Below are 22,433 nucleotides of genomic sequence, written 5' to 3' on the forward strand. Positions count from 1 at the left end.
AGACATCGTCTCTCCAGCAGTTCCAGGCACGACGGGACGTGCCTGGAACACCTTCCCAAGGAGGTATCCATGGGGCATCTGAAATAGATGCCCTAGCCCAGCCCCTCTACGAGGGCTTTTTTAATTATTTCATGTGCAGAGATTTAGGATGCATGACAGCTGACACCTGTATTGAAATCAACTTCAATTTAATTTGACATGTTTTATTATCATCACTATTATGGTTGTTGTTGTTGTTGCCATTGTTATTTAGCGCATTTATATATATGTGGGCTGGAGTCTGTGCGAGCTAACTTTTCTTAGGATGTGGGATTCCTATATATTCTAGATATATACTTTCTATATATTTAGCTTGTTTCTCCGGTCCAGCAAATACTTCCAACTGCTATCTGTTTACTGTTTGTTTTTGGGGGGGATTACATAAAAACAAATTTTTGTTGAAGGGTTGGACATGAGGCAATGGCGGATCCAGGGATTTCTTTCTCTTTGACTTTGCCAAGAATAATGAGGCCTTTTTTCTCTACACTATTTCTCTCTATTATCCATAAACTACGAGCCAGAATTTGCTGAAACCTTGTAGATGGTTTGAAACGAGGAAGCCACTTTGGATTGATGGAGTGTTTCCACTTTCCTGAAAATTGTGAGATGATTCTTTTTTAACTGAAGGGGGGGGGTAGACAATGTCACAAAATAATTTCTACTGATGCTATGGAAGTTTTAAATGTTTTCCTTGTGTGTTTTAGGCAAGACAAACAACATCCATCTCAACTCTTTTGTGATGAAAGACCAACTCAAAAGGAATGTTAACGCTAATGGGATGTGGCTGAGCTGACCCTTTGAAGCCGTTTATTCCTTTTTATGAATGTGTTGGCACTTGATTCAGAATCATGTCGTGAAAATGGATCCTTGTGGTAAATTCTTACATGTCAGTTGTAAACCGGAGTCAGAGTAAAAACATAAACACTGAAGTGTGTGTATGTGCTCACAGCATGTTTGACCCAGTAATCAGGGGCCAACAGGATGAGGAGTAAATGTAAGAAAGCCTGAGTCAGAATGGTACATGCTGAGTCACACCTTTCCAGGAACACTAGCCCCCTCCCCACCTCCAAATTCATTAATCACCTGGACTCCGTCAGAGGTAGTTCTTCACTCGTAAAGTGTTGTTTAATGTGGCATGGCCACCTGTCTCTATTTTACAGTATTTTACTGTTTAATGCTAGAGTACGCTTCTCATCTCATGGAATTTAGTTTGGGCTCAAACGCCTACACTCCCCAAACATCCCCCCCAAAACACCCCCACTCATCCTGTCCAAGCAGGCCAAAGAGGACATGCTCTGCAGTGTGCACAAGCCAAGCGCAAGAGTGCCCTCCTCAGGCTGTATCCAAGCGTCCTTTTCAACAGACGGTCACACTTAACGCTTGCAGATGGCCAAAGACACGCACGCACCCCACATTCTCGGCCCTCCCCTCCAGAGTGGAGAAGTTACTCAACACGGTTCCTGGCTGGTTATGGAGCCTGTCTCACACCCCGCCAGTATAAACCTCACCTCTCACCCTTCGGCCCTGCTCGAACCCCCCACCTTCTACTGACCATATGGCTAAGGAAAAGCGTCAGAGGGAGCGAGTCGGTCGAGGGGAGGGGTGGGGTGGGCAAAGAGCCAATTAGAGGCATATTTCATCTTCGCCATCGAGGACGTCCTGTCTTCCGCAAACACACAAGGATGCACAGGGATTGTGTGTAAACATATGCAGACGCATGAACACACGCCGGCTCACATACAACTCGGTCACATTATTGTTATTTCGATCATGACCAATATGTGGGGCTTCACCATTTTGTATTCATAGCAGCTCTATTTTTTATGACGTGGAAGGGAGTGGTTTGTCTGGGGGATTATTCACCAGAAATTGCACCGAGTCATTGCTCTTAGGCAATACTTTAAATACGCCGCTGCATCTTTATGTATTAATCACAACTTAACTTTTTTTTCTGCTTATTTACGTTTTTGCGTAAGACTGTTGGCCTGGGCGGAGTCCTGTTTGACGGTCTTTGTGTCTGGTTCTGGTGTGAAGATGGCGGCTACCCCAGAGTGAGCCCCATCAAGCCCCAGCCCAACGTCTGGAACAGATTACATCTGATATTAAACACATGGCAGCAGTTAGAAAGTAGAAAGGAGAGAAGGAAAAAGTTGAAAAAGAAAAGAACAACAGTGAGCTTGTCAACCGGCTCCCTCTTACCTTCTCTCTCTTTGTCTTTGTTGCGGTTTTTCTTTGTGTCTCGCTGCATTTTCTGATCAGTCCTGATAGGATGAAGAACATTGTGTCCCCTCATGTCAGTCCAGCTGTCAAAGGCAATGACAGAGATGTAGCCTGTTGGTGCCCGACATTCTTTATTCTATTTAACAGGGTAATCTGAGAGACCACTGGAGGCAGAAATGTCAAATAATTTGTTTTTCTTATCAGAAAAAAGTGTTGTATATTATGGGGCTTTTGGTGCTGAAGTGGCACGCTTTGATTCTTTCTTACAGAGACTTGAAACCGTTTCCACCGCTCACGGCAGGTGGTAATAGTCTTACCATCGTGCCTTGTCCTTGTTCTGCCATTAGAGCTGCGTGTTTCCGTGTTTCACAACCTAGCAGTTAATGACTAAAGAAAATGGGATGGTATCAAGGGGAGTCTTGCTCTCCAGACTCTGCCGTTTTTTTACTGATGTAAGGACAGCACAGATCCATTTACGGTGGATGGAGAACATTCCTGATGTTTCCTCTGCTAATTTCGTCTTTTTCCTGTGAGGAGTCCCAAATGGGGGTCGCCACTCCCCGTCCAGCAGACTCTTTATCAATGGGACGAGCACTCAATCACGTCTGTGTTGCCTCTGTTGTCCCTTTGTGTTTACACTTGGAGTCCAGCATGGTCTGAACAAGCTGCAGGAGCAGCAACACTTTCTCAGCATGGCAGTGCTGAATACCACAAGACAACCTTTTCTTAGGTGTGTTTTTTTCCTTGTGACTAAATATTTGTTTTATCTATTTACCAGATCAGTCGCAGCACACTCACTATGGGAAGCCATGCTGACCAATAAACATAAAGAGGCGGTGATGGAGGTCCGTCGGCAACTAGTGGAGGCAGCCGGCAAAGAGAAGCTGCCAATCAAGATGAGCATGGGTAAGAAGCATGTCACAGAGAGTATAAAACAAAACACAAATGCAAAAAAGAGAAAAGCGTTTTGGAGTAGAACCATAGCGCCTCCTATTGAAATGCAATGTCTTTGCCTTGGCATGTATTTGCCATGTGTCCACAGAGGAAATCTGAACCACATGTTGGCTCTTATGACACACACACACACACACATGCACACACATGCTCACTAACACACACACACGCTGCTTTTGAAAACTATTGTTGTTTGCTAATGAAGCAAAGGCAGCTGCAGCGATGGATAAAAATATGTGTTGGCACGCAAAAAATAAAGTCATTACGGTAATAGTGCAGTGAACTCGTGCACGTTCACCTTTATGCTATTCACATGGGTAATGGATGTGTCCAAAACGGGTTAGGGTTAAAAGGGAGGGATAATGTGGTCCCTCAGCGCCTATAATCTGTGAGGTAGAAAAACAAAAAAAAGGCCCCGTCTCTCTTAACAACCAGGTTGTAATATGTTGGAGGTCAGACAAACACGTATGCACATGCCCCACACGCCGCCTAGTGTTTGCATACCCATGTTGGTTTCCTTTCACACCTTTGTGCTAAGCAGCAGTCTGTCTCATCTGCACGTTTGCTGCTGGTGGGTTAACCAATGCACCAGCAAAAACGGCTGGAGACCAGATTCCAAGAAGCCCCCTGAGCTCGCGTAGCACCCCCCACACAGTTCCCATCCTACCCGTCAGAACCACCAGCAGCATTCTCAGTCCATCATTCTGTGATCAGATGAAGCCAAGCCACAAGCCAGTAACACAAAAATGTGAGCATTAATACCCATCTGGGTTGTCAGTGCCCAAATCACTCACCAGGAGCGTAGCCTTTTCCACCGCACCGCATCACTTTCTCACTCTGGTAGGTTAATGCAGATCAGTGGAGGAATGCTGTCTCAGGATCCTCCAGGCGCTGCATTCTCACATTCGCACTGACCAAACCTGGCCCCTTTTCATCCCAATAGAATAGTTCTTCCAGAGGGAGATGGAGAGAATATTCCATTTCTCAGAGCCTGAGTGAGCCTGTCAGGTTTTTCAAAGCACAATGGGATGATGAAATGTCCTTGTGTGTGTGTGTGTGTGTGTGTGTGTGTTTGTGTGAGATTGTCTTGGGTGTTTCTGTAGGTAGCAGAGACTTAGACAGCTTTGGTTTCATCGCATAGCAGCCATCATTTTTCATCATCTTAATTTAAATGACAATGGCAGTGTTTTTTCGATTAATGGGTAAAGGACTACCGTATGCACGTCATATAGTTACAGGTTCGTGGACAGAATTCCTTTTTCTTTAATTAATTGATAAAAATATTTTAATAAACTAGAAAAGCACTCTGAGAGCGCAGACCGAGCAGCTCGTGTTTTTCTTAAACACCGTCCACATGGTGACATGGATCATCATCAATAGGTTCTAAATTGTTCTTGGTATCTTTTATACACCAACCAAAAGTGAATCGGAGTTGACGTGCATTTTTAACTGATTTTTGAATCGTTAAATGGAGTTTATGGAGTTTACTTGGTGAACATGGTGAACATTGACTCGACTTAGCCTCGGCATGTTGGTGTCATCATGTGTGTTCGCAGCGTCGTCTGGCTTCACACTGGCTTTTAAAATTATACTTACAAAAACATCATGAAGACAATAGCATGGCCCAAATACGACCTGATTTTATCCAGTGAGAGAAGTGCTTTGAACTATAAATCATCCGCAAACAATTCTAACTGAAAACCAATCGCAGATAAAGTCTTTTCTTCAACACAGACACGAAGAACGCCGGCGTGAAGTGGGGATGAATCTGCGCTGTTGTGTCCTGTGTCCGTCCCTTTTGTGCAATAGAGTTGTGCCAGACGCCTCAATGTGAATCTGCAGATAAAAGACGCACGGCTTTCCTCCACTTTGAGTGTATAAATAAAAACGTCTCAGCTTTCCTGGGTCCCCCTTCTACGCGTAATTACTTATGAGGCTGTCCAGCTGCTGAGGCCAACCAGCACTCAGCTACAAGTTGACATCAGACATCACTTAGCCTCTGAGTAACCCCGTACACCTCGACTACAAGTCATCCTCCTGCAACAGAACTAAATCATTGTTAACCCGGGCCATTTCTTTTTTACATTGCTCTGAACTTTGATCATGGCCGGGCTTCAGTTGTCTCTTGAGCACATAAGACTAAAATGGGCAGCAGCTCAAAATGTTTATAGTCAGGATCTATATTTGTTAGATGGTTCGGTCTTTCAAAAAATTCACCCCCTAGAACTATAAAACGGACACAGTTTTCCCACCAGTTCACCCGCATTCCAAGTAGCAATGTTGTTTTTTGTTGTTATTTTGATGTGTTGTGTATCAGCATTTTCTTCAGCCCAGGAATTCCATCGGATGCATGCAGTTTGTCCTGCATGTGGACATTCACAGTTAAACATAGTTCAATTATTTTGTGTCGCCCACCCACCACCACCACCACCCTACTATGTTCAGTCCTCTCCAATTTCAGGTTCAAGTTTGTGTGAGATAAAAATGGTATTTGTGAGAAATAGTGTTTCTCACTAAATTGCATGTAATCACCATTTCTAATTGTGTGAACATGTTTGCTTAATCTATTGTGGTTGAAGTAAACAGTCGTAAAAGATAAACAGACTTTTTCTGTAGATCTGCCATGGAAAATTAGGACCTTTTTTGTATCATGCAGTAAAACGTTGTGGCATGGCATGTTTGAGTTAATTTGCTTGACTTGATGTTGCGTGTTTTGCGGTTCGACTCTTTCACACAGCCACATTTCCATATTGATGTTGATAGAATCGTGCAGGCAAACCTTTACGCACAGGTTGTCAGCAGACCTGGTGAAATTTCACCACACTACAATCTAACAAAATGTAATGTGGCTTTCATATATTTTAATGCATTGAATTATTAGAAAATCATAAAGGGGTTCTTTTCGATATTTAATCTATGCAGTACTGGACCAGTTCCAGCGCTGCTATTTCTAGCACCCAAGTGTAAAACTACAGCTGACAGCTCATCTGCCTGGCATTCAGTTTGCATCTGGAAACACGATGTTTGAGGAATCACAGAGCTGTTCTGAGGGAAGTTTCGTCGCACAGATAAGAGCTGCTTGATTTCTGTAAATGCAGAACAGGCTTTTGTGTGGCTTTCTTCTCCTGAGCTCTTTTCTTCTTCTTCTCAGTCTTGCATTTTCTCTCCAAGTTTTAAAGATCTACCCGACCTACAAAGTCTAATTGTATTTGGCCAACAGTGTACCATTCTTTAGTTGCTTGTTCTTGAGTAAAGTTATGCTTGGCCTTCGCTTTGGGCTTCTAAATTCTGTGCTGAATTATGGTTGGCACATCAAGCTTAGCCAACCTCGGTTATGCAGACAGGATTTTATGGCTGCAAATGTTCACAATAAAGCTTTTCAGGACTTTGAATATGCCCATAACGAAGATTATTCTTTACAAATACTTTAATTACCGCCACAGCTTTTGGAAAGGAGTTTCCCAAAGAGCTGAATAAACTTTTTATTGAGAGGCTTTCATATCAGCTGTCTTGAAGTTACTTTTCATTGCAAACTTCTCTTGATGTTTCCCCCCCCCACGGCAAAATTTGCTCCCATAGATTTTGCAATCTGCATTAGCAAGTTCAAAAAGATGTGTTGTCTTTATATTTGTGAACTTCTGTTATTGTCTCTTGTATTCTGAGGCCTTCTGTTCCATTTTTTATTCTGCCTGTCCGTTCCTCTTCGAGTCATCTGTTTGGCCCCACGAAAGAAAACATTGGCCATGTAGTCCAACAGGAAATACTCCCACATCTGGTGCTGGTTCAGAACATCAACATGAAGAGTTCATATGTGCCCCCACTTTGTCCCAGCCCTTGACACAGCTTCAAACCTTCAGGCCACTTTGCACACCCTTCTGTACCCCTTGTGGCATCTACGCCAGCTCATGCTGTGCCTCTGTGAATCTTTGTGTGAAGAACATGGGGTAAGTGAAGGACCCTAAATAGTACGAGGTGTCCAGTTTCCCGGTTGTTCAGAAAAAACCCACACGTTTAGACTTATTAGTCACAAAACAGTCTTTCGGGATCTCATATCAAAGTTCCCCTGCCTCGTCTGTTATATGTAGACATCCTGGATCACTTATTACAAGAACTGATGTTGGCTGATATCATTTCCCAGAAATATTTTTAATAAACAATGTTTTTAATTTTGATCATTTAATCCTGCTGAGATCATTCTTTCTAATGTCATTAAAAAAAATAAAAGCGCACCCTTTGAGAGCAATAACCCAGTAATTAAAATATTCAGATATTGGAATAGGAATATGAACACACAACAAAAGCATTATTCAAATGAAGCCCTCAATGGTAAATGGAATGGGCTGCAGCCCATGTGCAATCACTGATGATCAATAAGATGGGTTGATAAGGTGATGGCTGTGAGGGCCTACACCTTCGGTGATGCTCCACCTGATGCTTGATCATATAAAGACTATGGCCGTCTGACTGGCACAATCACTTATACGCTTATGTACAGCCCAGGCGTTCTCCCAGTCTGTCGTTTCTTCAATCTAAGATAATATTATGGTCTGTTTTGGTATTGGTCGTTACCCTCTGTCCAGAGATGATTATATGATAGTTAATAAAAAGGCTGTTGTGCTTGGAAAAAGTTGTCTACTTATTCAGTTTCCACACTCCGCTCTCTGCGTTGGGGGCATAACTGTGTGTATCTGTGAGACCCTTTAAACCTTATATATTTCCATTTGTCTGGCCGGCACAAAGGACCAATAGGTGAGCAGCAGAGCACAGCTGAAGATTACGGCTACACTTTATGATGTACTTTGACCATTATTAGTTCTGATAAATCTGTGATGGCTCTAAATTTTGCCCCATAGACAGCTGTATCTTCTTCCATCCTTGCAGGCCGTGTGACCCCTGAAGAGCTGTGCTCTTACATGCAGCATTTTCGGGGCAATTGGGCAGCACTAGAGAGTCACTGCGGGGTACTCCAGCTCAGCTTGGCCACGGCCCAGACACTTCGCCACCCCGGCCTGCCCCGCTGGGATGTCTGCCTGGCCTTTGAGAGGTTGCTGCTGCAGGTTTGTACTTCTCTTACTCAAATTTGCCATCTGTGTGTGTGACAGGTGATGAAAAGTCATGAGTCCTCTTGAAGTGGGACGCCCACCACTGGAAAATGTGATATCTGCTGATTTTTGTAGGCTTTTGATTGCAAAAAACTTTAAGATATAAGAAATTATCATTTTAAACATCAAAGAATGTGAGTCAACCTAACCTAAAGGATGCAAAAGTTTTTTTAAGTTGCATTTTATCAATGCCGCATTGATGCTCAAGTAAAACGACACATTCACAGGCAATTAGTAATTAACTTGGTAAATATTTGATCATCGATGCTCAGCCAGTGAGTAGGTGCTTGTGGCTCTCTAGACGTTGGTCAGAATGTTGTCTTTAGCCTGGGGGGGGGGGGGGGGGATTCCTCTCCTTCATAAACAAGGTCAGTTGTGTGTGTGTGTGTGTGTGTGTGTGTAGAGAAAACATTCAGATCCAGTAAGCGCTGCAGAAACGCCAGATTTCTATCATTTTGTTTAGAGGCTTTTTTTTACTGGACAGGATGAGGAGTCTAGTTTACAGGACAGAATGAGGCGGATGTATGTTTGACTTTATACAGGTCAGAGGACCAGTGTAAAAGAGAGACGGCAACAGAAGTTAGAGCAAAAGAATAAACCAACGAGCAGCTCACCGGGCTGAATGGTGCCATACTCGGTACTAGACGCTAACTCATTCTAAAACCATTCCCTCGTTCTCTTGCTTGCTATTTTCGTTGAGTCTCAACGAAACTGTAAAGCGAGCTTCGGACAACACATCATTTAAGAACTTATTAAACGCATTCACGGAAATGAAAGCATGCCAATTTAGAGTTTGAAAACAAACTCATAAGCCTGGGCCCTCTGCAGGGGCCGTCATTGCATTATTAAATAAAGGAAAAGACTTCAGGGCTTATAGTTCCAGTAAGTATTTGCTTCATGACTGCACTGTTATCCACCTCCCCCATGGTACTCTAATCTACCTGGATAATTCAAAGTACAACATTCCCACTCCTTAATTTGAGGTTTTGTGTCCACAGGTGGAGCCATGTCTCTAAACTATTGTATTGAACATTGTGCCTAGCACTAGGCAGAGCTCAAACTTCTTCAAGAGCAATCTCACAGTTGAGCCTTGAGCATGGTAGGAGTTTGCCTTTGAGTTTTATTAAGGTATTAAGGAAATGAGTTGTCTGTCCTCTCTGCCCTCTCTGTTTATTTAATTTCCATTTGAGGTTTTTTTTTTCTTTTTTGCTTTGGCTAAGCACAGACAGAGAGAAGTTAATTAGATTACAAAAATGGTGGGATGAATGCCTTTTTGCTCCGCATGGTGGTTGGGCTGTGTTTGCTCTGTCTGAGTGTGTGAGGGCTGCTGTGGGTAAGACCGGGCAGAGCTGGACACCCCATCGCCGGTGGACAGTGAGAGTTCTTTCAAGACAACTTCTTGGTGGTATCCTGGACCTTGAGAGTGGGCAGTAGCCATACTGATGCGAAGGGCCATTGAGTTCAGGGCCCAGCCTAGTTCATGTCTTTTCTGACTGTTACACACATTGTCTATGAAAAGTGTAGCATGATAGCTACATTGTGATTTAGACAACTTTTTCTGAGCAGCAGAATTGTGTTTAATTCTTGGAATAATGCTAAAATAAATTGTAAATCATAAAAACAGTTTATATTTACTCAAAAGGAAATCTATCTATGAGGTCCTTGCAGCCAGGGAATTGATAGCATATGTGCAGAGATGTGGTTCCTAATTTGATTTGTTAGTTGGACTTTATTTTAAACGTGGGTCGGGTTGATACTTACCTTGACAGAGTGTGTTGGAGTCATTGTCTCCCCAATACAGCGATTATATTTGCATGAGATGCTCAGATATCTGGGCCCGGGATGTCTGGCATGTAACTGGGTTTTGGTCTGAATGGCTCAGATTCAGCAGGCTTGGTCAAGCTCCAACCCACACTAACAAAATGTGTATGCTAGACGTGTTCATCACTGGACAGAGGTGGTGCAGCCAAGGTAAAACTCAACAGACTGACTCTTTCACCACTTCCCAGAACAAACTGCCTTCCCATCGATGGCCCAATTGGAGCTTAGCTCACTAAACTAATCCTATACACTTCAACTGCATAGCCCTTCCCGGAGAGAGCCGGTGAGGCGCTGTTTTTCATGATTTCTTTAAGGCTGATATTGTTTGCGAGAGTGCTGTGCAACATGCTTTTGATCAGTCTGCCACATCGCTGAGAATGGCAGTGATGACAGCCGTGCAGTGGAAAGGGTCCAGCCTCTCTCACCCCAGCCTGCTGCTTGAGTCTGCTGGGATTACCACGGCATGCCTCTGTAAATATAATAGTGAAAAGCACTCGTAGAGCGCAGACCTCCGCCAAGCAGCTCATTCCCCTCGTAATTAGATTTACACCGTCCACATGGTGATCTGAATCACCATAAAAAGGTTCTACGGTAAATTATTCTTTGTATCTTTACACACCAACAATCAAAAGTAAAAGTGAATCAGAGTTTATGTGTTTTTTTAACTGATTTTGAATCCATAAATGGGTTTTAAGGTTAAAATGTAATATTTTTTTCCCTGACCTCATTCTCGATCAGATCCAGAAGACATTTTGCATGATGGTGCATATCGGCCCCTTTAGGGATGCGTATTTTGGTGAGTGAATTGAATGAATATTTTAAAATATATGATTTTTTGGTGATATGATAATAGAATATCCGGATTTTGATTATTGCTTTGTATCCTGACGAGTATCTGGATTATTCTCAAAATTTAATGAGATCTAAGTTAGACCAAGACCCATCTTCAGATTATTATTTTTTTTAAACCAACAGACAAACGCCATCAAAAACATAACCTCCTTGGTTATGTCTACTGCTTTGTCAAATACAGCGCTATGTCCTTTTATCGGAGTGTTATTTGGCTCATTGCTGCAAGTCCATGTCTGTTGTTGTTGTCAATAAGAATATAGCCAGGTTGGAGCCTGGTGACCCACGTACTCCATTAACCCCGTCAGTACACTGTCAATGTGTTCGTGACCCTTCACGTCTATCCCTTGACCTCTGCTCAACATACATGACCTGTAGATGCTTAATCTTTCAGGTCTGTAGTGTGTCAGCCTCCTGACAAAGAAGTTTGCATTGGCCTTCTGTTATGTGAAGGTTAAGAAGACACCAATGCACAGAAAACGGCAGCTATAAAGTATAGAACATCTGGACTGTATCATTTCTTGTGGTCACAGAGAAAGAAATGTTGATATTGGTTGTAAGTAACTTTCATCTTATCTAAGCTGCATGCCACAGACCGGGGGTTTAAGCCTGTAATTGGTCTTTCCCGAAGGGACGGATTCTGTCCCCACATCCCAGACATTCCCCTTATTCTCCATCTCTGCCGTGTCCCTGCTGTTGCCGGTTGTAACAAAGGGGTGTGAATGACTCCAGGGCACTGCCCTGAGATGTCCAACACTGACCTTCTTCAGTTCCCCACTGTTTAACAGCCTCACATCTGGGCTGGCCTGGACTAACCGTCTCTCCATCTATCCCTCATCTAAACCTTTATATCCTTCCTATAGAGCCGGAGTCTCTCCAGCTCTATCCTATCGCCTTCTCTTTATCCCTCCAAACCACACTTTATCTGGCACTTCCCATTTAATATGTTGTGCTCACTGCATATTTGTGTCGTGTGTGTTCTTCAAACATGTGCCTCTCTCTATCATACACACACACATATACAACATGAATATCTGCACTCCTCTAAAGTCAACTGTATTTTGTAACATAACAAGCCTTCTAAAAATGGAAGAAAGTTGGGTTTATCAGAAGATTGAGTTATTTACCTATCTCTTCCTTCCTGTGTTTAGTTGGGAAGGATTGCAGCGGGAGAGACGATCAGTGATGGAGTTTACTCCCAGGAAGACTCAAGAATACCCCCCCCATCCGGATCGCTCTTCCTCTCTCCCCCCCACCTCTCGGCACCGGTACCCTGAGACGGCTGTGTTTACATTGTTCTGCGCAGCTCTGGCCTAATGTACTATCTGTTTAATAGGCTCAGAGACGCCTGTTTATAGAGAGGGACCTTTTTAACAGAGATGATGGGCTGGCAGGCCATAGGGCAAGACCAACGCATCTCACTTCCTGTTATCGTTACCTCTCCTCTCTCAGACGGAAAGGTGCTTGGCTCGCTCGGCTTTCTGCATTACTTATCCCAAATGGCCTCACTCAATCAAGTCACCTTGTGTTAAACCTCCATGGCTCCACTTCTCAGTGCAATTGTAATTTGCATGTGATGCATTTTAAGTGTCCTACTAAGCATCTTTTTGCTAAAACTATGTCTCAGTTCACTGAACTGAATCCTTACAGGAATTGCTTTGGTGTTAATTGATGTAGAATTAGAGCGCTTACAGCTCTCAGAACTTTTAAGCTGATAGAGTAGGATGAAGTCATACGGGTTTAATAAACATTTACTCTTTTACTAATTGCAGCTATTTTCTTAGAGTCATTGCACTGTACTGAGTCGGTTACATTTGCCACATGTCTGTGCATGCATATATTTAAAAAAATAGTGCTTTCTCTATTGTTTGCTGTGGCTGTTAAGCTGTGGAGTCAGAACCCTCATGTTGGAAGGATTTTTCATGTGGCCAGTTTTTTTTTTTTTTTTTTTTTCTCCATTATGTGTTTGAGGGCTCTGCAGAATTTGGACTGAATGTTTCTCACAGCCTCGGCCAAAGGTTTTTCTTGCACAGATCGAACTTGCATAATGAAATGGGATGAACTTTCATGGAAATCGTCCATACTGCTCTTTTTGTAATTCAGACTTGTAATGTACTGAGCTGCATTGTCATCTTGCAATGTCTTGGTGAGGTGGTGCTCTAGGGAGTAAAATCAGTGGGGGCGCTCCCCACTAACACTGTATCCCTGGTGAATCAGGTCAGTGTGGTCTGCTTACGTGGTCTGCTGGCGTCAAACTTCATTTGAGCATACTCCAACAAGACACCACAGACCCGGGAAAATCCCACAATGCCTAGCATTCACCCTTGGATTGTTAATAAGTAAGGCCAAATAAAAAGCTGACCATTCAGGAAGATGGCGGGGGGGCACGGAACCCGACAATGGACCAGTGTCTCAGATTAAACTGACCTATGAACCACTTCATACCTGTATGCAGCTTTGAGTGTCACAATTCCTTCATTTCACATGTTGCTGCTCACTATGTACATTTCCTCTAGGATGAAATGCAAAGCTGAGCCAGGTGTGCTTGCAAATCAGTGTGTGTGTGCAGCCATGTGTGCATGCGTGCATTCGTGCATGTGTGTCCTTTAATGTGCTCATTCTTGTGACAGTGTCTCAACTTCCCGCTGTCACAAGCAGGCGCTCTGTTCGCTGTTGAAAAACCACACCTCAGGACAGATTATCTATCAGGTCATTTGTCACTACCTGCTGAGCACAGGCCGGGGGAGGTCACAGCCCACAGGACATGTGCCTCTGTGTGTGTGTGTGTGTGTGTGTGTGTGTCATCTGAAATGCAGACAAAGAAACATTCCAGGCCCTTTGGGTATCTTCTTTAGATACCGATTAGCATCTTAGTCAGATTACAGATTTCTATCTTTGCTGGACATTTTGTCATGAGTGATCAGTTAAGGGTGAAATTTATATTGGTAGGCAGTAACAAATGAGAAGCTCTGCTGGTAGCATTTGAAGCATGAGGATGTTTTACTGGTTGTACACAGAGGCCACCTTGTTTCAGATTGCTCGCCTAACCGATGCTTTTCCTTGGCAGTCAGTTTTGGGTAATGGTTCGTAATTTACTCATTTTCTTGCTGACACGTTTGCGACTGAGAAGATTAGTAATGCCATTTACCGCTATGGCTGGACCAAGGCTTGCATTTTGTAACAGAGTTAAATGGGGTAAGGAGGAATGACCTCCCTCGGGTCATGGAGCAAAGGTGGAACGAGGGCTCTTCTTTGCTGTAGTGTGTAATTGTACCCATCTAAAAGCCCAGTTCACACCTCCCTATTTATCTGTACCCCAACCCCTCTGTTCACTCATGCCCACCCTGCACCTTCTGGCCCCAGGAAATCATTCAGTTACCCAATTGGACCTAGGCTGTCTTAGGTCCAAAAGCCATGGTAACTAAGCTGTGAGGGTCAAACCAGGTCAATCAGAGACAGACTCCTGCCACCATTGCTCTGTAATAAATTACCCAGACTGCCCTGGGGCACTGCTTCACTTGTCAAGCTGATTCCAAGTGGTTTGAGTGTATGATCAGGTGATGCAAACCATTTGTTTCATATGTGTATATCTATGTCGGGGTCAGCATGGTCTTTATTGCCAGTTAAATGAGCGTACCACCGCTGGCCGCGATTGAAAGTTTGTAGCAATAATGACTTAAATCTGGCCTGTGGGGTGGAGACCTTGGACTCTAAAGGATGGCTTTATTTGATTAAACATTGTGAACTGTGAAACGTTCAAATCTATGACAAGTCCAAGCAGCATCTCATTGTATGACTTCAGCCCCCCCCCGTCCGCTCTGACTTTCAATGTTTCAATGTTTATAGGTCGTGACAACAGCTGTATCTAATTTTGGATTCAGCTTTCAACTTGAAATTGTATTCGCTTTTGTTATAAGTTATTTAGATGAAAAGATTACATTCAGCTTTCCTTCTTTTTGTGCTTGACAAGGTTGCATTTTGTGGTTCTTGGCGCACCATCTTGTACGAACTGGAAATTAAACTCATCTATTGAGAGATTTTTAGAGAGAGGACCACTCCTCTGTCTCTGAAACACATTGACATGTATGTTTAAAAAAAAATAGGTGTCTGTCTCTCTCACCCCCTAACCTGTTTGTTTCTTTATTGATTTTTGAAATGTGTCTCATGTCTCATAATAAGAGCTACACTGTTTATATGGGGTAGAAGGATCCATACACGTTAGCGTTAAGGACTGCAGCCGCATTGCTCTGGAAAACAGAGTGGCTGACATGAACATGTGTGCATCGACAAAATATTTGCATTTGGATTTGTCCGAGCAGTTGCCAAAATGCTGGATATGTTTAGTGCAATCATCAACATGTTTGGTAGATACAGCACACAAGATTCATTTTCAAGAAGCTACATGTGACGTAGATGCATAGAATTCCACTGCCTGTCATGCTTACCAGATGAAGCCAAGACTAAGCTGTTCCAGCCTTCTATGCTACACTTCAACCAGTAGGAAGGCTTAATTTGAAAACATGTGACAGAAGGCCTCACTAGTTCCTGTAGTTTTCCACTCTAGTATTCAACATGCCAAAATGTTCTTCTATTGTTCCAAGCCTGGTGTACGTCTCTTGTTTTCATTGAAATGGGAAAAGGAAAGAAAGGAACCCAAAAGGAGGGTATTGGTGATGACAAGGCATATAATACATTACCGCATTCATCATTCTACAAATGTGTGGGGTTTTTTTTGGGAGGTCATCAGAAAAATATTTAGCAGGTTTGTTTATTGGAAATGAATTATGAACTCGAACAACACATTTGAGAACACACTGCATATGCAGTGTTGAATGTCCAGATATTCCCCTCCACACGGCACCAACCAGGACCCCACATCCTGTCTAAAACATAACAAATCAGAGGTTATTTTTGCAAGCTTGCATTTGTGCAGTCTGCAGTGGGCTGACTCTTCTCAGCCTTATTTACTTTACTTTTTGAATTATTCGAATAGACAAAACTTCTCCAAAAATATTTCTACAAATCTGTAATACTTGGTAACAAAATAAGACAATTTAATACACGCCTGACTCTATTCACAAAGACTGCAGTCAATTTAAAATGTATGCCCGTCCTATTGAGTCCTTGTTGAGAGATGCTGACTCAGTGTTATGCTTATTTCGCAGGTTGATTAGTGTGGCAATGTTTCAGGGCATCGAATTGTAGTTTGGATGGTTTTCACTACTGTGTTTGTAAGCTTATCATCACTGGAGGTTTCCAAAACATTACGTCGCCTCGTTTAAGCAGCAGCATACCAAAGCCTGTTTTTCTTAATTTCAGTCAATAGTCAATAATATCTGTATGTTGTATTTAGAACCATTGACATTTAAACCAATGTCTCATTAAGAACACTCAATTCTTTGTTTTTGTTCTGACCTCCCTTGACCTGGATGACTGAGAACCTGCACGGACACATGTGCAACATTAGCCAGGTGTTAAACACTGGTTACTCTTAGGCCCTCGAGCACACTGGGACATTGTAATTCTTAGTGTTGCTTGGAGACGTCAGCATGATGTGATCAGTTCTTGTTTATCAATTGGGCTCTACACTGCGTCACATAATACAAGACCCACCTGGAATGAGGACGAGGTGGCAGGATGATAATCACACTGGACGCAGCTTAAAGAACCACTGCTGATTGGGAGAACAGGAACAGAGATTGTACCTCTTCATCAGACACACTAGTAGATAAAACATCCATGCAACGTATCAGAAAATATAAGAAATGAGCAGTCCTTGAGCGGAACAAGTGTGACAGGGACTTATTTTGTGACCTGGTAATACTGAGAAGATCATCCTTTAAGATCCAGAGGAAATATTTTAATAATTGTAGCAGGTGGAATGGGCTGGAGAAATTAAGTTTTCTCCAGCCCCAGCCTGTGTTTGGTGTAATCCATCCATGTCTCCACTCCTTCTGCATCGCTATCTCAGCCCCACGGAAACCTCGGTGATGTGATTTGTGGTATGAGGTATTGGTATTTTCAATGTATCTGAAGGTACAAGACCATTTGTCAAATAATTCACAGTCTAGGAGGAATTTTTCATTTCAAAAGAGTTTATATCATTTGGATACAGCAGAATTACATTTTCACAAGCAAACCAATGAGGAGGATGAGGCGGATGCACTGGCACAGTGACAGACAGAATTGCGTATTTATTGCTAGACTCTCAAAGCAAATAAAGCAGGAGGTGTTTTTAACTGTAGTAACAGTTTGCCCTCGTTGTCCCCGCTAGTTGTTTTTTTTAGCTGAGCCCTGGGCTTAAGGCACTGGGAATTTTTGTGCGGCAGAAACCATGCCGGATGTTGCGTGTATTGTTCTTTTTCGCCCTGTGTCAGCAGAGCAGCACAATGATTCGTGTTCACCCCTATAAAGAGAACTCAGCCATTCAGTCTTCAGTCTGTCTGTCTCCATCCTGACTCCAACTCTACTTCTGCCCCATCCTCGCTTTGCATCCAATGCTCTTTGGCCCCATCATGAAATGTGGGTCAATGCTCAAATGAATTGCCATACAGACATTCTGGTCAACCCCGTTGATGACCGGAGTGATGTAACAGATGGAGTTTATGTGGGGCAAAGACTGTTAGTGTGCAGACGTGCAGTCTGCAGAAAGGATCGCTGTACGTCTGTGCTCTTTCATTCTGGCCTTCATGTCGTGTCCAACCCTCCCCATGACACTTCAGTAAACACAAGCATAACGTATACCTCCCATTGCCTCCGCGTCTGTGTGTGTGGAAGCGTGTTCCAGTCAGACTGGACGGTGTGTTGGTGCATGGGGACCAGCGTGCTTCCTTACATTAGTATGTATGTGTGACAGGGTACTGCTGTGTGGGTACAGAATGCCAGCCTGTCCCAGGCCTTAGATTACGCTCATAGTGTTTTCTTCACACCTCACTGCATACATACAGTGGGATAAGTGACTGTGTTCTAATAATATCATTTAATTTAACAGCACAGATTTCTCTGTGAACCTTTGTGGGGGAAACCTTTGAGAAAGTTCAAATCTCCGCTTTTATTTTGAAAGTCCCTGCCACAGCTACCCCTGAGTGTGACTAACCTATTTCCTAATTCATTGTTCGGTCTCTTCGCCCACACCGCCGGCACTGTACTGATAAGATCTCTCAGCGAAGGTCTTAATACATTTTGTTCCCATCATCCCAAGATTTATTCCTATTGCTCTCCCGTTCTCTTATCTTTATTCCTTCTTGTTTGTCTTTCACAGGGTTTTTCTTTTTTTGCTCATTTATGATGCATCAGTTAAATATTCCAACGTTTTCTTATTCTTAACATAATTCATGTCTACATCCTCCAAGGTGTGTTTTACCAGAGTGAGTTTGGGGGAAGATGGATTAAGATGAGAAGATTTCAATTTCCTGTGCCTGTAATGAGTATTCTGATAATGTTTAAGCCAACGCGGCCGTGTTTGTCAGTGTCTGTAGTAGAGATACAGAGAGGCTGGCGGAACGTAGAGTTATGATGAAGCTGCAAAAGCACTACACACATAACTGTGCGTCCCTTCTTTCCTAAGACTGAAGACTTTCTTTAAAACAGATGTGGAATTAACTCTTTATCATCTTCCGTAAATATGGCTACCTCTGTGACCTCTTTTATAATGTGGGATTCACAAAACAAGCCTGGTTGCTCTTATCCGTGGCACACATTCCAACACACACATGCATAGGGCTTCCCAAGTTTACGTCAGAGTAATGACTCATGTCATCGTACAGGGGTCAGTGGCACAGCTCTCACTGCAGCGACTTGGGCCGACACATTACATTGGTAATTCGGCAATGCAGAGTACAGCTGTATTCCACCTCGGATACAGCTAAGAAGTTTAAAAATACCCAATGCTTTGACTTCAGTCCATTTCCTGTGTATCAAAGACTTCTCCGAGACAAGGATGGAGATTTTTTTGGGGGGGGGGAGAGACAAGCAGACGTGGCTGAAACTATCCAGTCTGAGCCCAAGCTTTCTTGGGCGAGGCGTGATGCAACAGTGCCCCCTAATGTCTAAAAGGTTCCACAAAAGCTGGAACAGAGTTAAAAAAATTGAAAACTATTACGCAAATATGAGCAGATGAAATTAAAAGTTTGTTTTTCTGTGCTCAAACAGAAACAGGTGGCACAAGTCTTCTGATATACTTCTTAAAATTTACAGTCAGCCTTTTCCTAGGCAGCCAATCCAAACTCTTATTTTGAAACAGCCTTCTTTGGTGGTTAAACGTATTCACCCTACCACCCACCCTCCTCTCCGTGTGTGAGACTGAAACAAATTCAGATGGGCTGCTTTAATCTTTCACACAAGTGTGGTTCTTCATTAAGAAAATTCAAAACAAGTCAACAGAAAGGATTTGTTGTGTCACATTCACATCACATTTATAAAGGTTAAAACAAGTTGTTTAGCTTTAAATCCCAGTGGATAAATTGTGGTTGTTTCATTCCGCTTCGTATAGATAGGGGACCTCTGTTTACCTCAGGCGGAGCCTCCTAGGTCAATTAGCAGTGGATGCAATGTACTGTCCTTGGCAGTATAAAGGTAACGTGGATGTGCGTGTGCCCATGCATGCATGAATGTGCGTGATTCAGTTCCTCACGGTGTGAGAAAAATACGGGAGGTTTAACATGGCCCTGGGGTTTGTGGCTGCAGAGCGACTTTCATCTGGTGAATAACTCCATAATCTGTTGCAGCCTATGTGGCAAAATGCAACCTCTTTAATGCGCCGCCTTGATACTTGTTTTCACGTTAAAGTGCATACAGTTTCTACCTTGCTTATTTTTCACAGGGCCAAAGGAACTGCAGCACCGAGTGTGATATGCCTGCAGGGCGTCGTGTGCCGTACAGACACGGTCCAGCCACAGTGACCAGCTTGAGGTTGGCTGGTGGTGACAGGACTGTATGTTTGTGTCTGTGATTTGATCCCAGGGCTCCTCTAAATTACAGCCCTGGAGCTCTGAAATAAGCCAACTTTTGACATGCAGAGCCGATGAGGGGAAAAGCGTTAGGGGTCATGCCTGCAGATAAAAGACAGACGGATGCATGAGGAGGAAGTTGCTTATAGAGAGTAAAAGGTGAAAATGCACTGATGTAAATGCTTGTATTAACAGAGAGGCAGCTGCATATCCATCCCTCCTCTTGTGAGCTGACCTTCAGCTGTGCCTCCACGTGGAGGAGTCCGTTTGACGTCCCTCCAAACAGCTCGACAAACGGCTCTGAGATCAGGCTGCTCGGCTGGGCAGAAACAAAACTCGCTCACCTCGCACTCTGTGAGGCAACTCGGTCCTCGTTTAAAGCCACAGATCTGCGTCTCTGAGTTCCCGCACACTTAACAGGCATCAGACTGCTGGGGCAGACCAGACGTCACCTTACCGTTAAAAGATTGTCCAACCTCTGCACCATCTATCATTCCATCTCTCACTGTGCGACACGCTGTCCAATCAATTGATCGATCGGTCAAATTCTTGTCCATCATAAATTTCTTTCCTATCCTCGTTTGTTTTACTTTCATTTGTGGATGCTCTCTGTGAGTTAAGACATGCATGAGTTAACGTACAGCTGCAGAGTAGTGGTCCAGCTGTACCGCTATGCATTCCATACTTTACTGAGTATTGACGGATTTGCTGTGGAGAAATTGTTTCTGTAGCGTTTTGCATAGTCATCAGAATATCTGCATCATTCTGCAGAAGAGCGTAGTGACTGACTTTAAGGTTGCAGCCCTTAACATTTCAGACTTGGGTTCCTTTGTGATGCGAGCAGTTATCGGTTGTAGTAGCAAGTGTGCATCTTGATGCTGTCTCAGACGATTTGAAGGTTAATCATACTTCACATACTGCACACATAATTTTTACATTCAGCAGCAGGCTAGATTGGCTCAAACCACTTTGGCTCCTCATTCGATGGAACATTTAGAACCGACTCACTGTCCAAACGTGCTGAAATTAACTGTCTTGTTTGGGAGCTGCTTTTCAGATCAACAGTTTCAGTCTCTGCTAACCTCAGTCACAACTTTATTGTGTTTTATGTGTCACAATGAAAACCATCCCATGTTTCACCACTTGAAAGTTTTTCAAGTGATGCGACAGCAGGAGAGAATGTTTGGCTTGCATTAGTATTTACAGTGAGGTAAATCACACTACAAAATTCAACCGAACTCTAAATTACATGCGAGCATTCTTTCCTGTGAATCTCTTGCGGGGAATACAGGAATGGCTGGATTGAATTATCTTTAGTACACAAACACGGAAAATGATATGCACTCTAATAATGTTATTACAGATTGTAAGACTCTTGCATAAAAGTGTCATCCATAAATTGGGCCTGAGAACCCACAGTTTGGAAGATAGAGATGAGGTAATTTAGTAGCTGTTTAATTTTAAAATCTGGAAAAGAGACGATTATTGTGGGGAAAAAAGGGGTGAAATTCAAAGAATCATTGGACAAGCTTGAGTGATGGATTAATTCGTGATTTCTTTCTAGCCAGGATGTATTTCCTGTATGCAGGCCTACACTTGGTGTTTAAAGTCCTAGTTCCGCTCTCCTTGTTCAGCATCTGATCTGCTGTCCACAACTTTCACCCGAGACAGAATAATGGCTGTAAAAACAGAGAACCAGCGATAAACGTAATTTTTCTATTCTCGCTCAACTTCAGACAAGTTTCCGTTTTAATAAACAGACATTTTCCGGTGAAACCGGTCTTGGTTTCGTCATTGTCATTGCTGCTTGTTACAACGAGCACATGTCCCCGCTGAGATGTGTGCAAGTGCACCAACGGACTCACAAAGCGCACCGTGATCTGCAGCGTATCTACCAGAGCATTTGTTTGCTCTGAATTTTACCGTTTACATGATCAAAATTCTTCCAGTCTCTGAGGGTGAAGGCATCGTTGTCTGTTTCCCAGCTGTTTTACAAATCTCCAGTAAGCTTGTTGCACGTAATTTGGAGTCAAAGTTTAGCTGTTGTTGACTAATTTTAAGATTTATTATCAGATGTTTGTGTGTACCTCTTCCAGCTTGGTGTGTTTGTATTTGTGAATGCAAATTGGATGTGATTACGTGTTCGCAAATGGAGCCCATATGTAGATAAAAGAAAAAAGACTAAAAAAATTTTTTCTTGAGTCGGTACTGACATCGATCTATGGGGACTCCTGTCTAAGGTGTCTTTGGTCAAACACAACTGACCTATAGCCATCTTTGTTCATGCTCCCACAAGGAACCCCACCTGCAATACCCTCCCCTCCCCCTGCCTTCAAGCCCAGAAAAAGGTTCATTGTGCAGGCAGGCAGGGAGGCAAGCGTGGCCTGGTTCTGGTTAGCGTACTCTGCTGCATCTGAAACACTCACCTTCCTCCAGGGTTTGCATCTGGAGCTGGTTTCCTGCTCAGGCTGCGCTTGGCAGGGGGGAGGAGTTTGGCCCA

At 43.2% G+C, this 22,433-nt stretch overlaps 1 protein-coding gene across 1 annotated transcript in view; it reads left to right on the forward strand.

The window, feature by feature from the left end:
* The window catches only part of scfd2 (sec1 family domain containing 2), a 64,092-nt gene that overhangs the window by 4,946 nt on the left and 36,713 nt on the right, over nucleotides 1-22,433 (forward strand). Inside the window, exons 3-4 of the mRNA XM_068743707.1 lie at nucleotides 3,038-3,165; nucleotides 8,095-8,270. Coding sequence (XP_068599808.1) covers nucleotides 3,038-3,165; nucleotides 8,095-8,270 — 304 coding nt within the window. The remainder of the gene's footprint in view (nucleotides 1-3,037; nucleotides 3,166-8,094; nucleotides 8,271-22,433) is intronic.

Source organism: Brachionichthys hirsutus, chromosome 9 (assembly GCF_040956055.1).
Source record: "Brachionichthys hirsutus isolate HB-005 chromosome 9, CSIRO-AGI_Bhir_v1, whole genome shotgun sequence".
In the NCBI taxonomy this organism is placed as follows: Eukaryota; Metazoa; Chordata; class Actinopteri; order Lophiiformes; family Brachionichthyidae; genus Brachionichthys; species Brachionichthys hirsutus.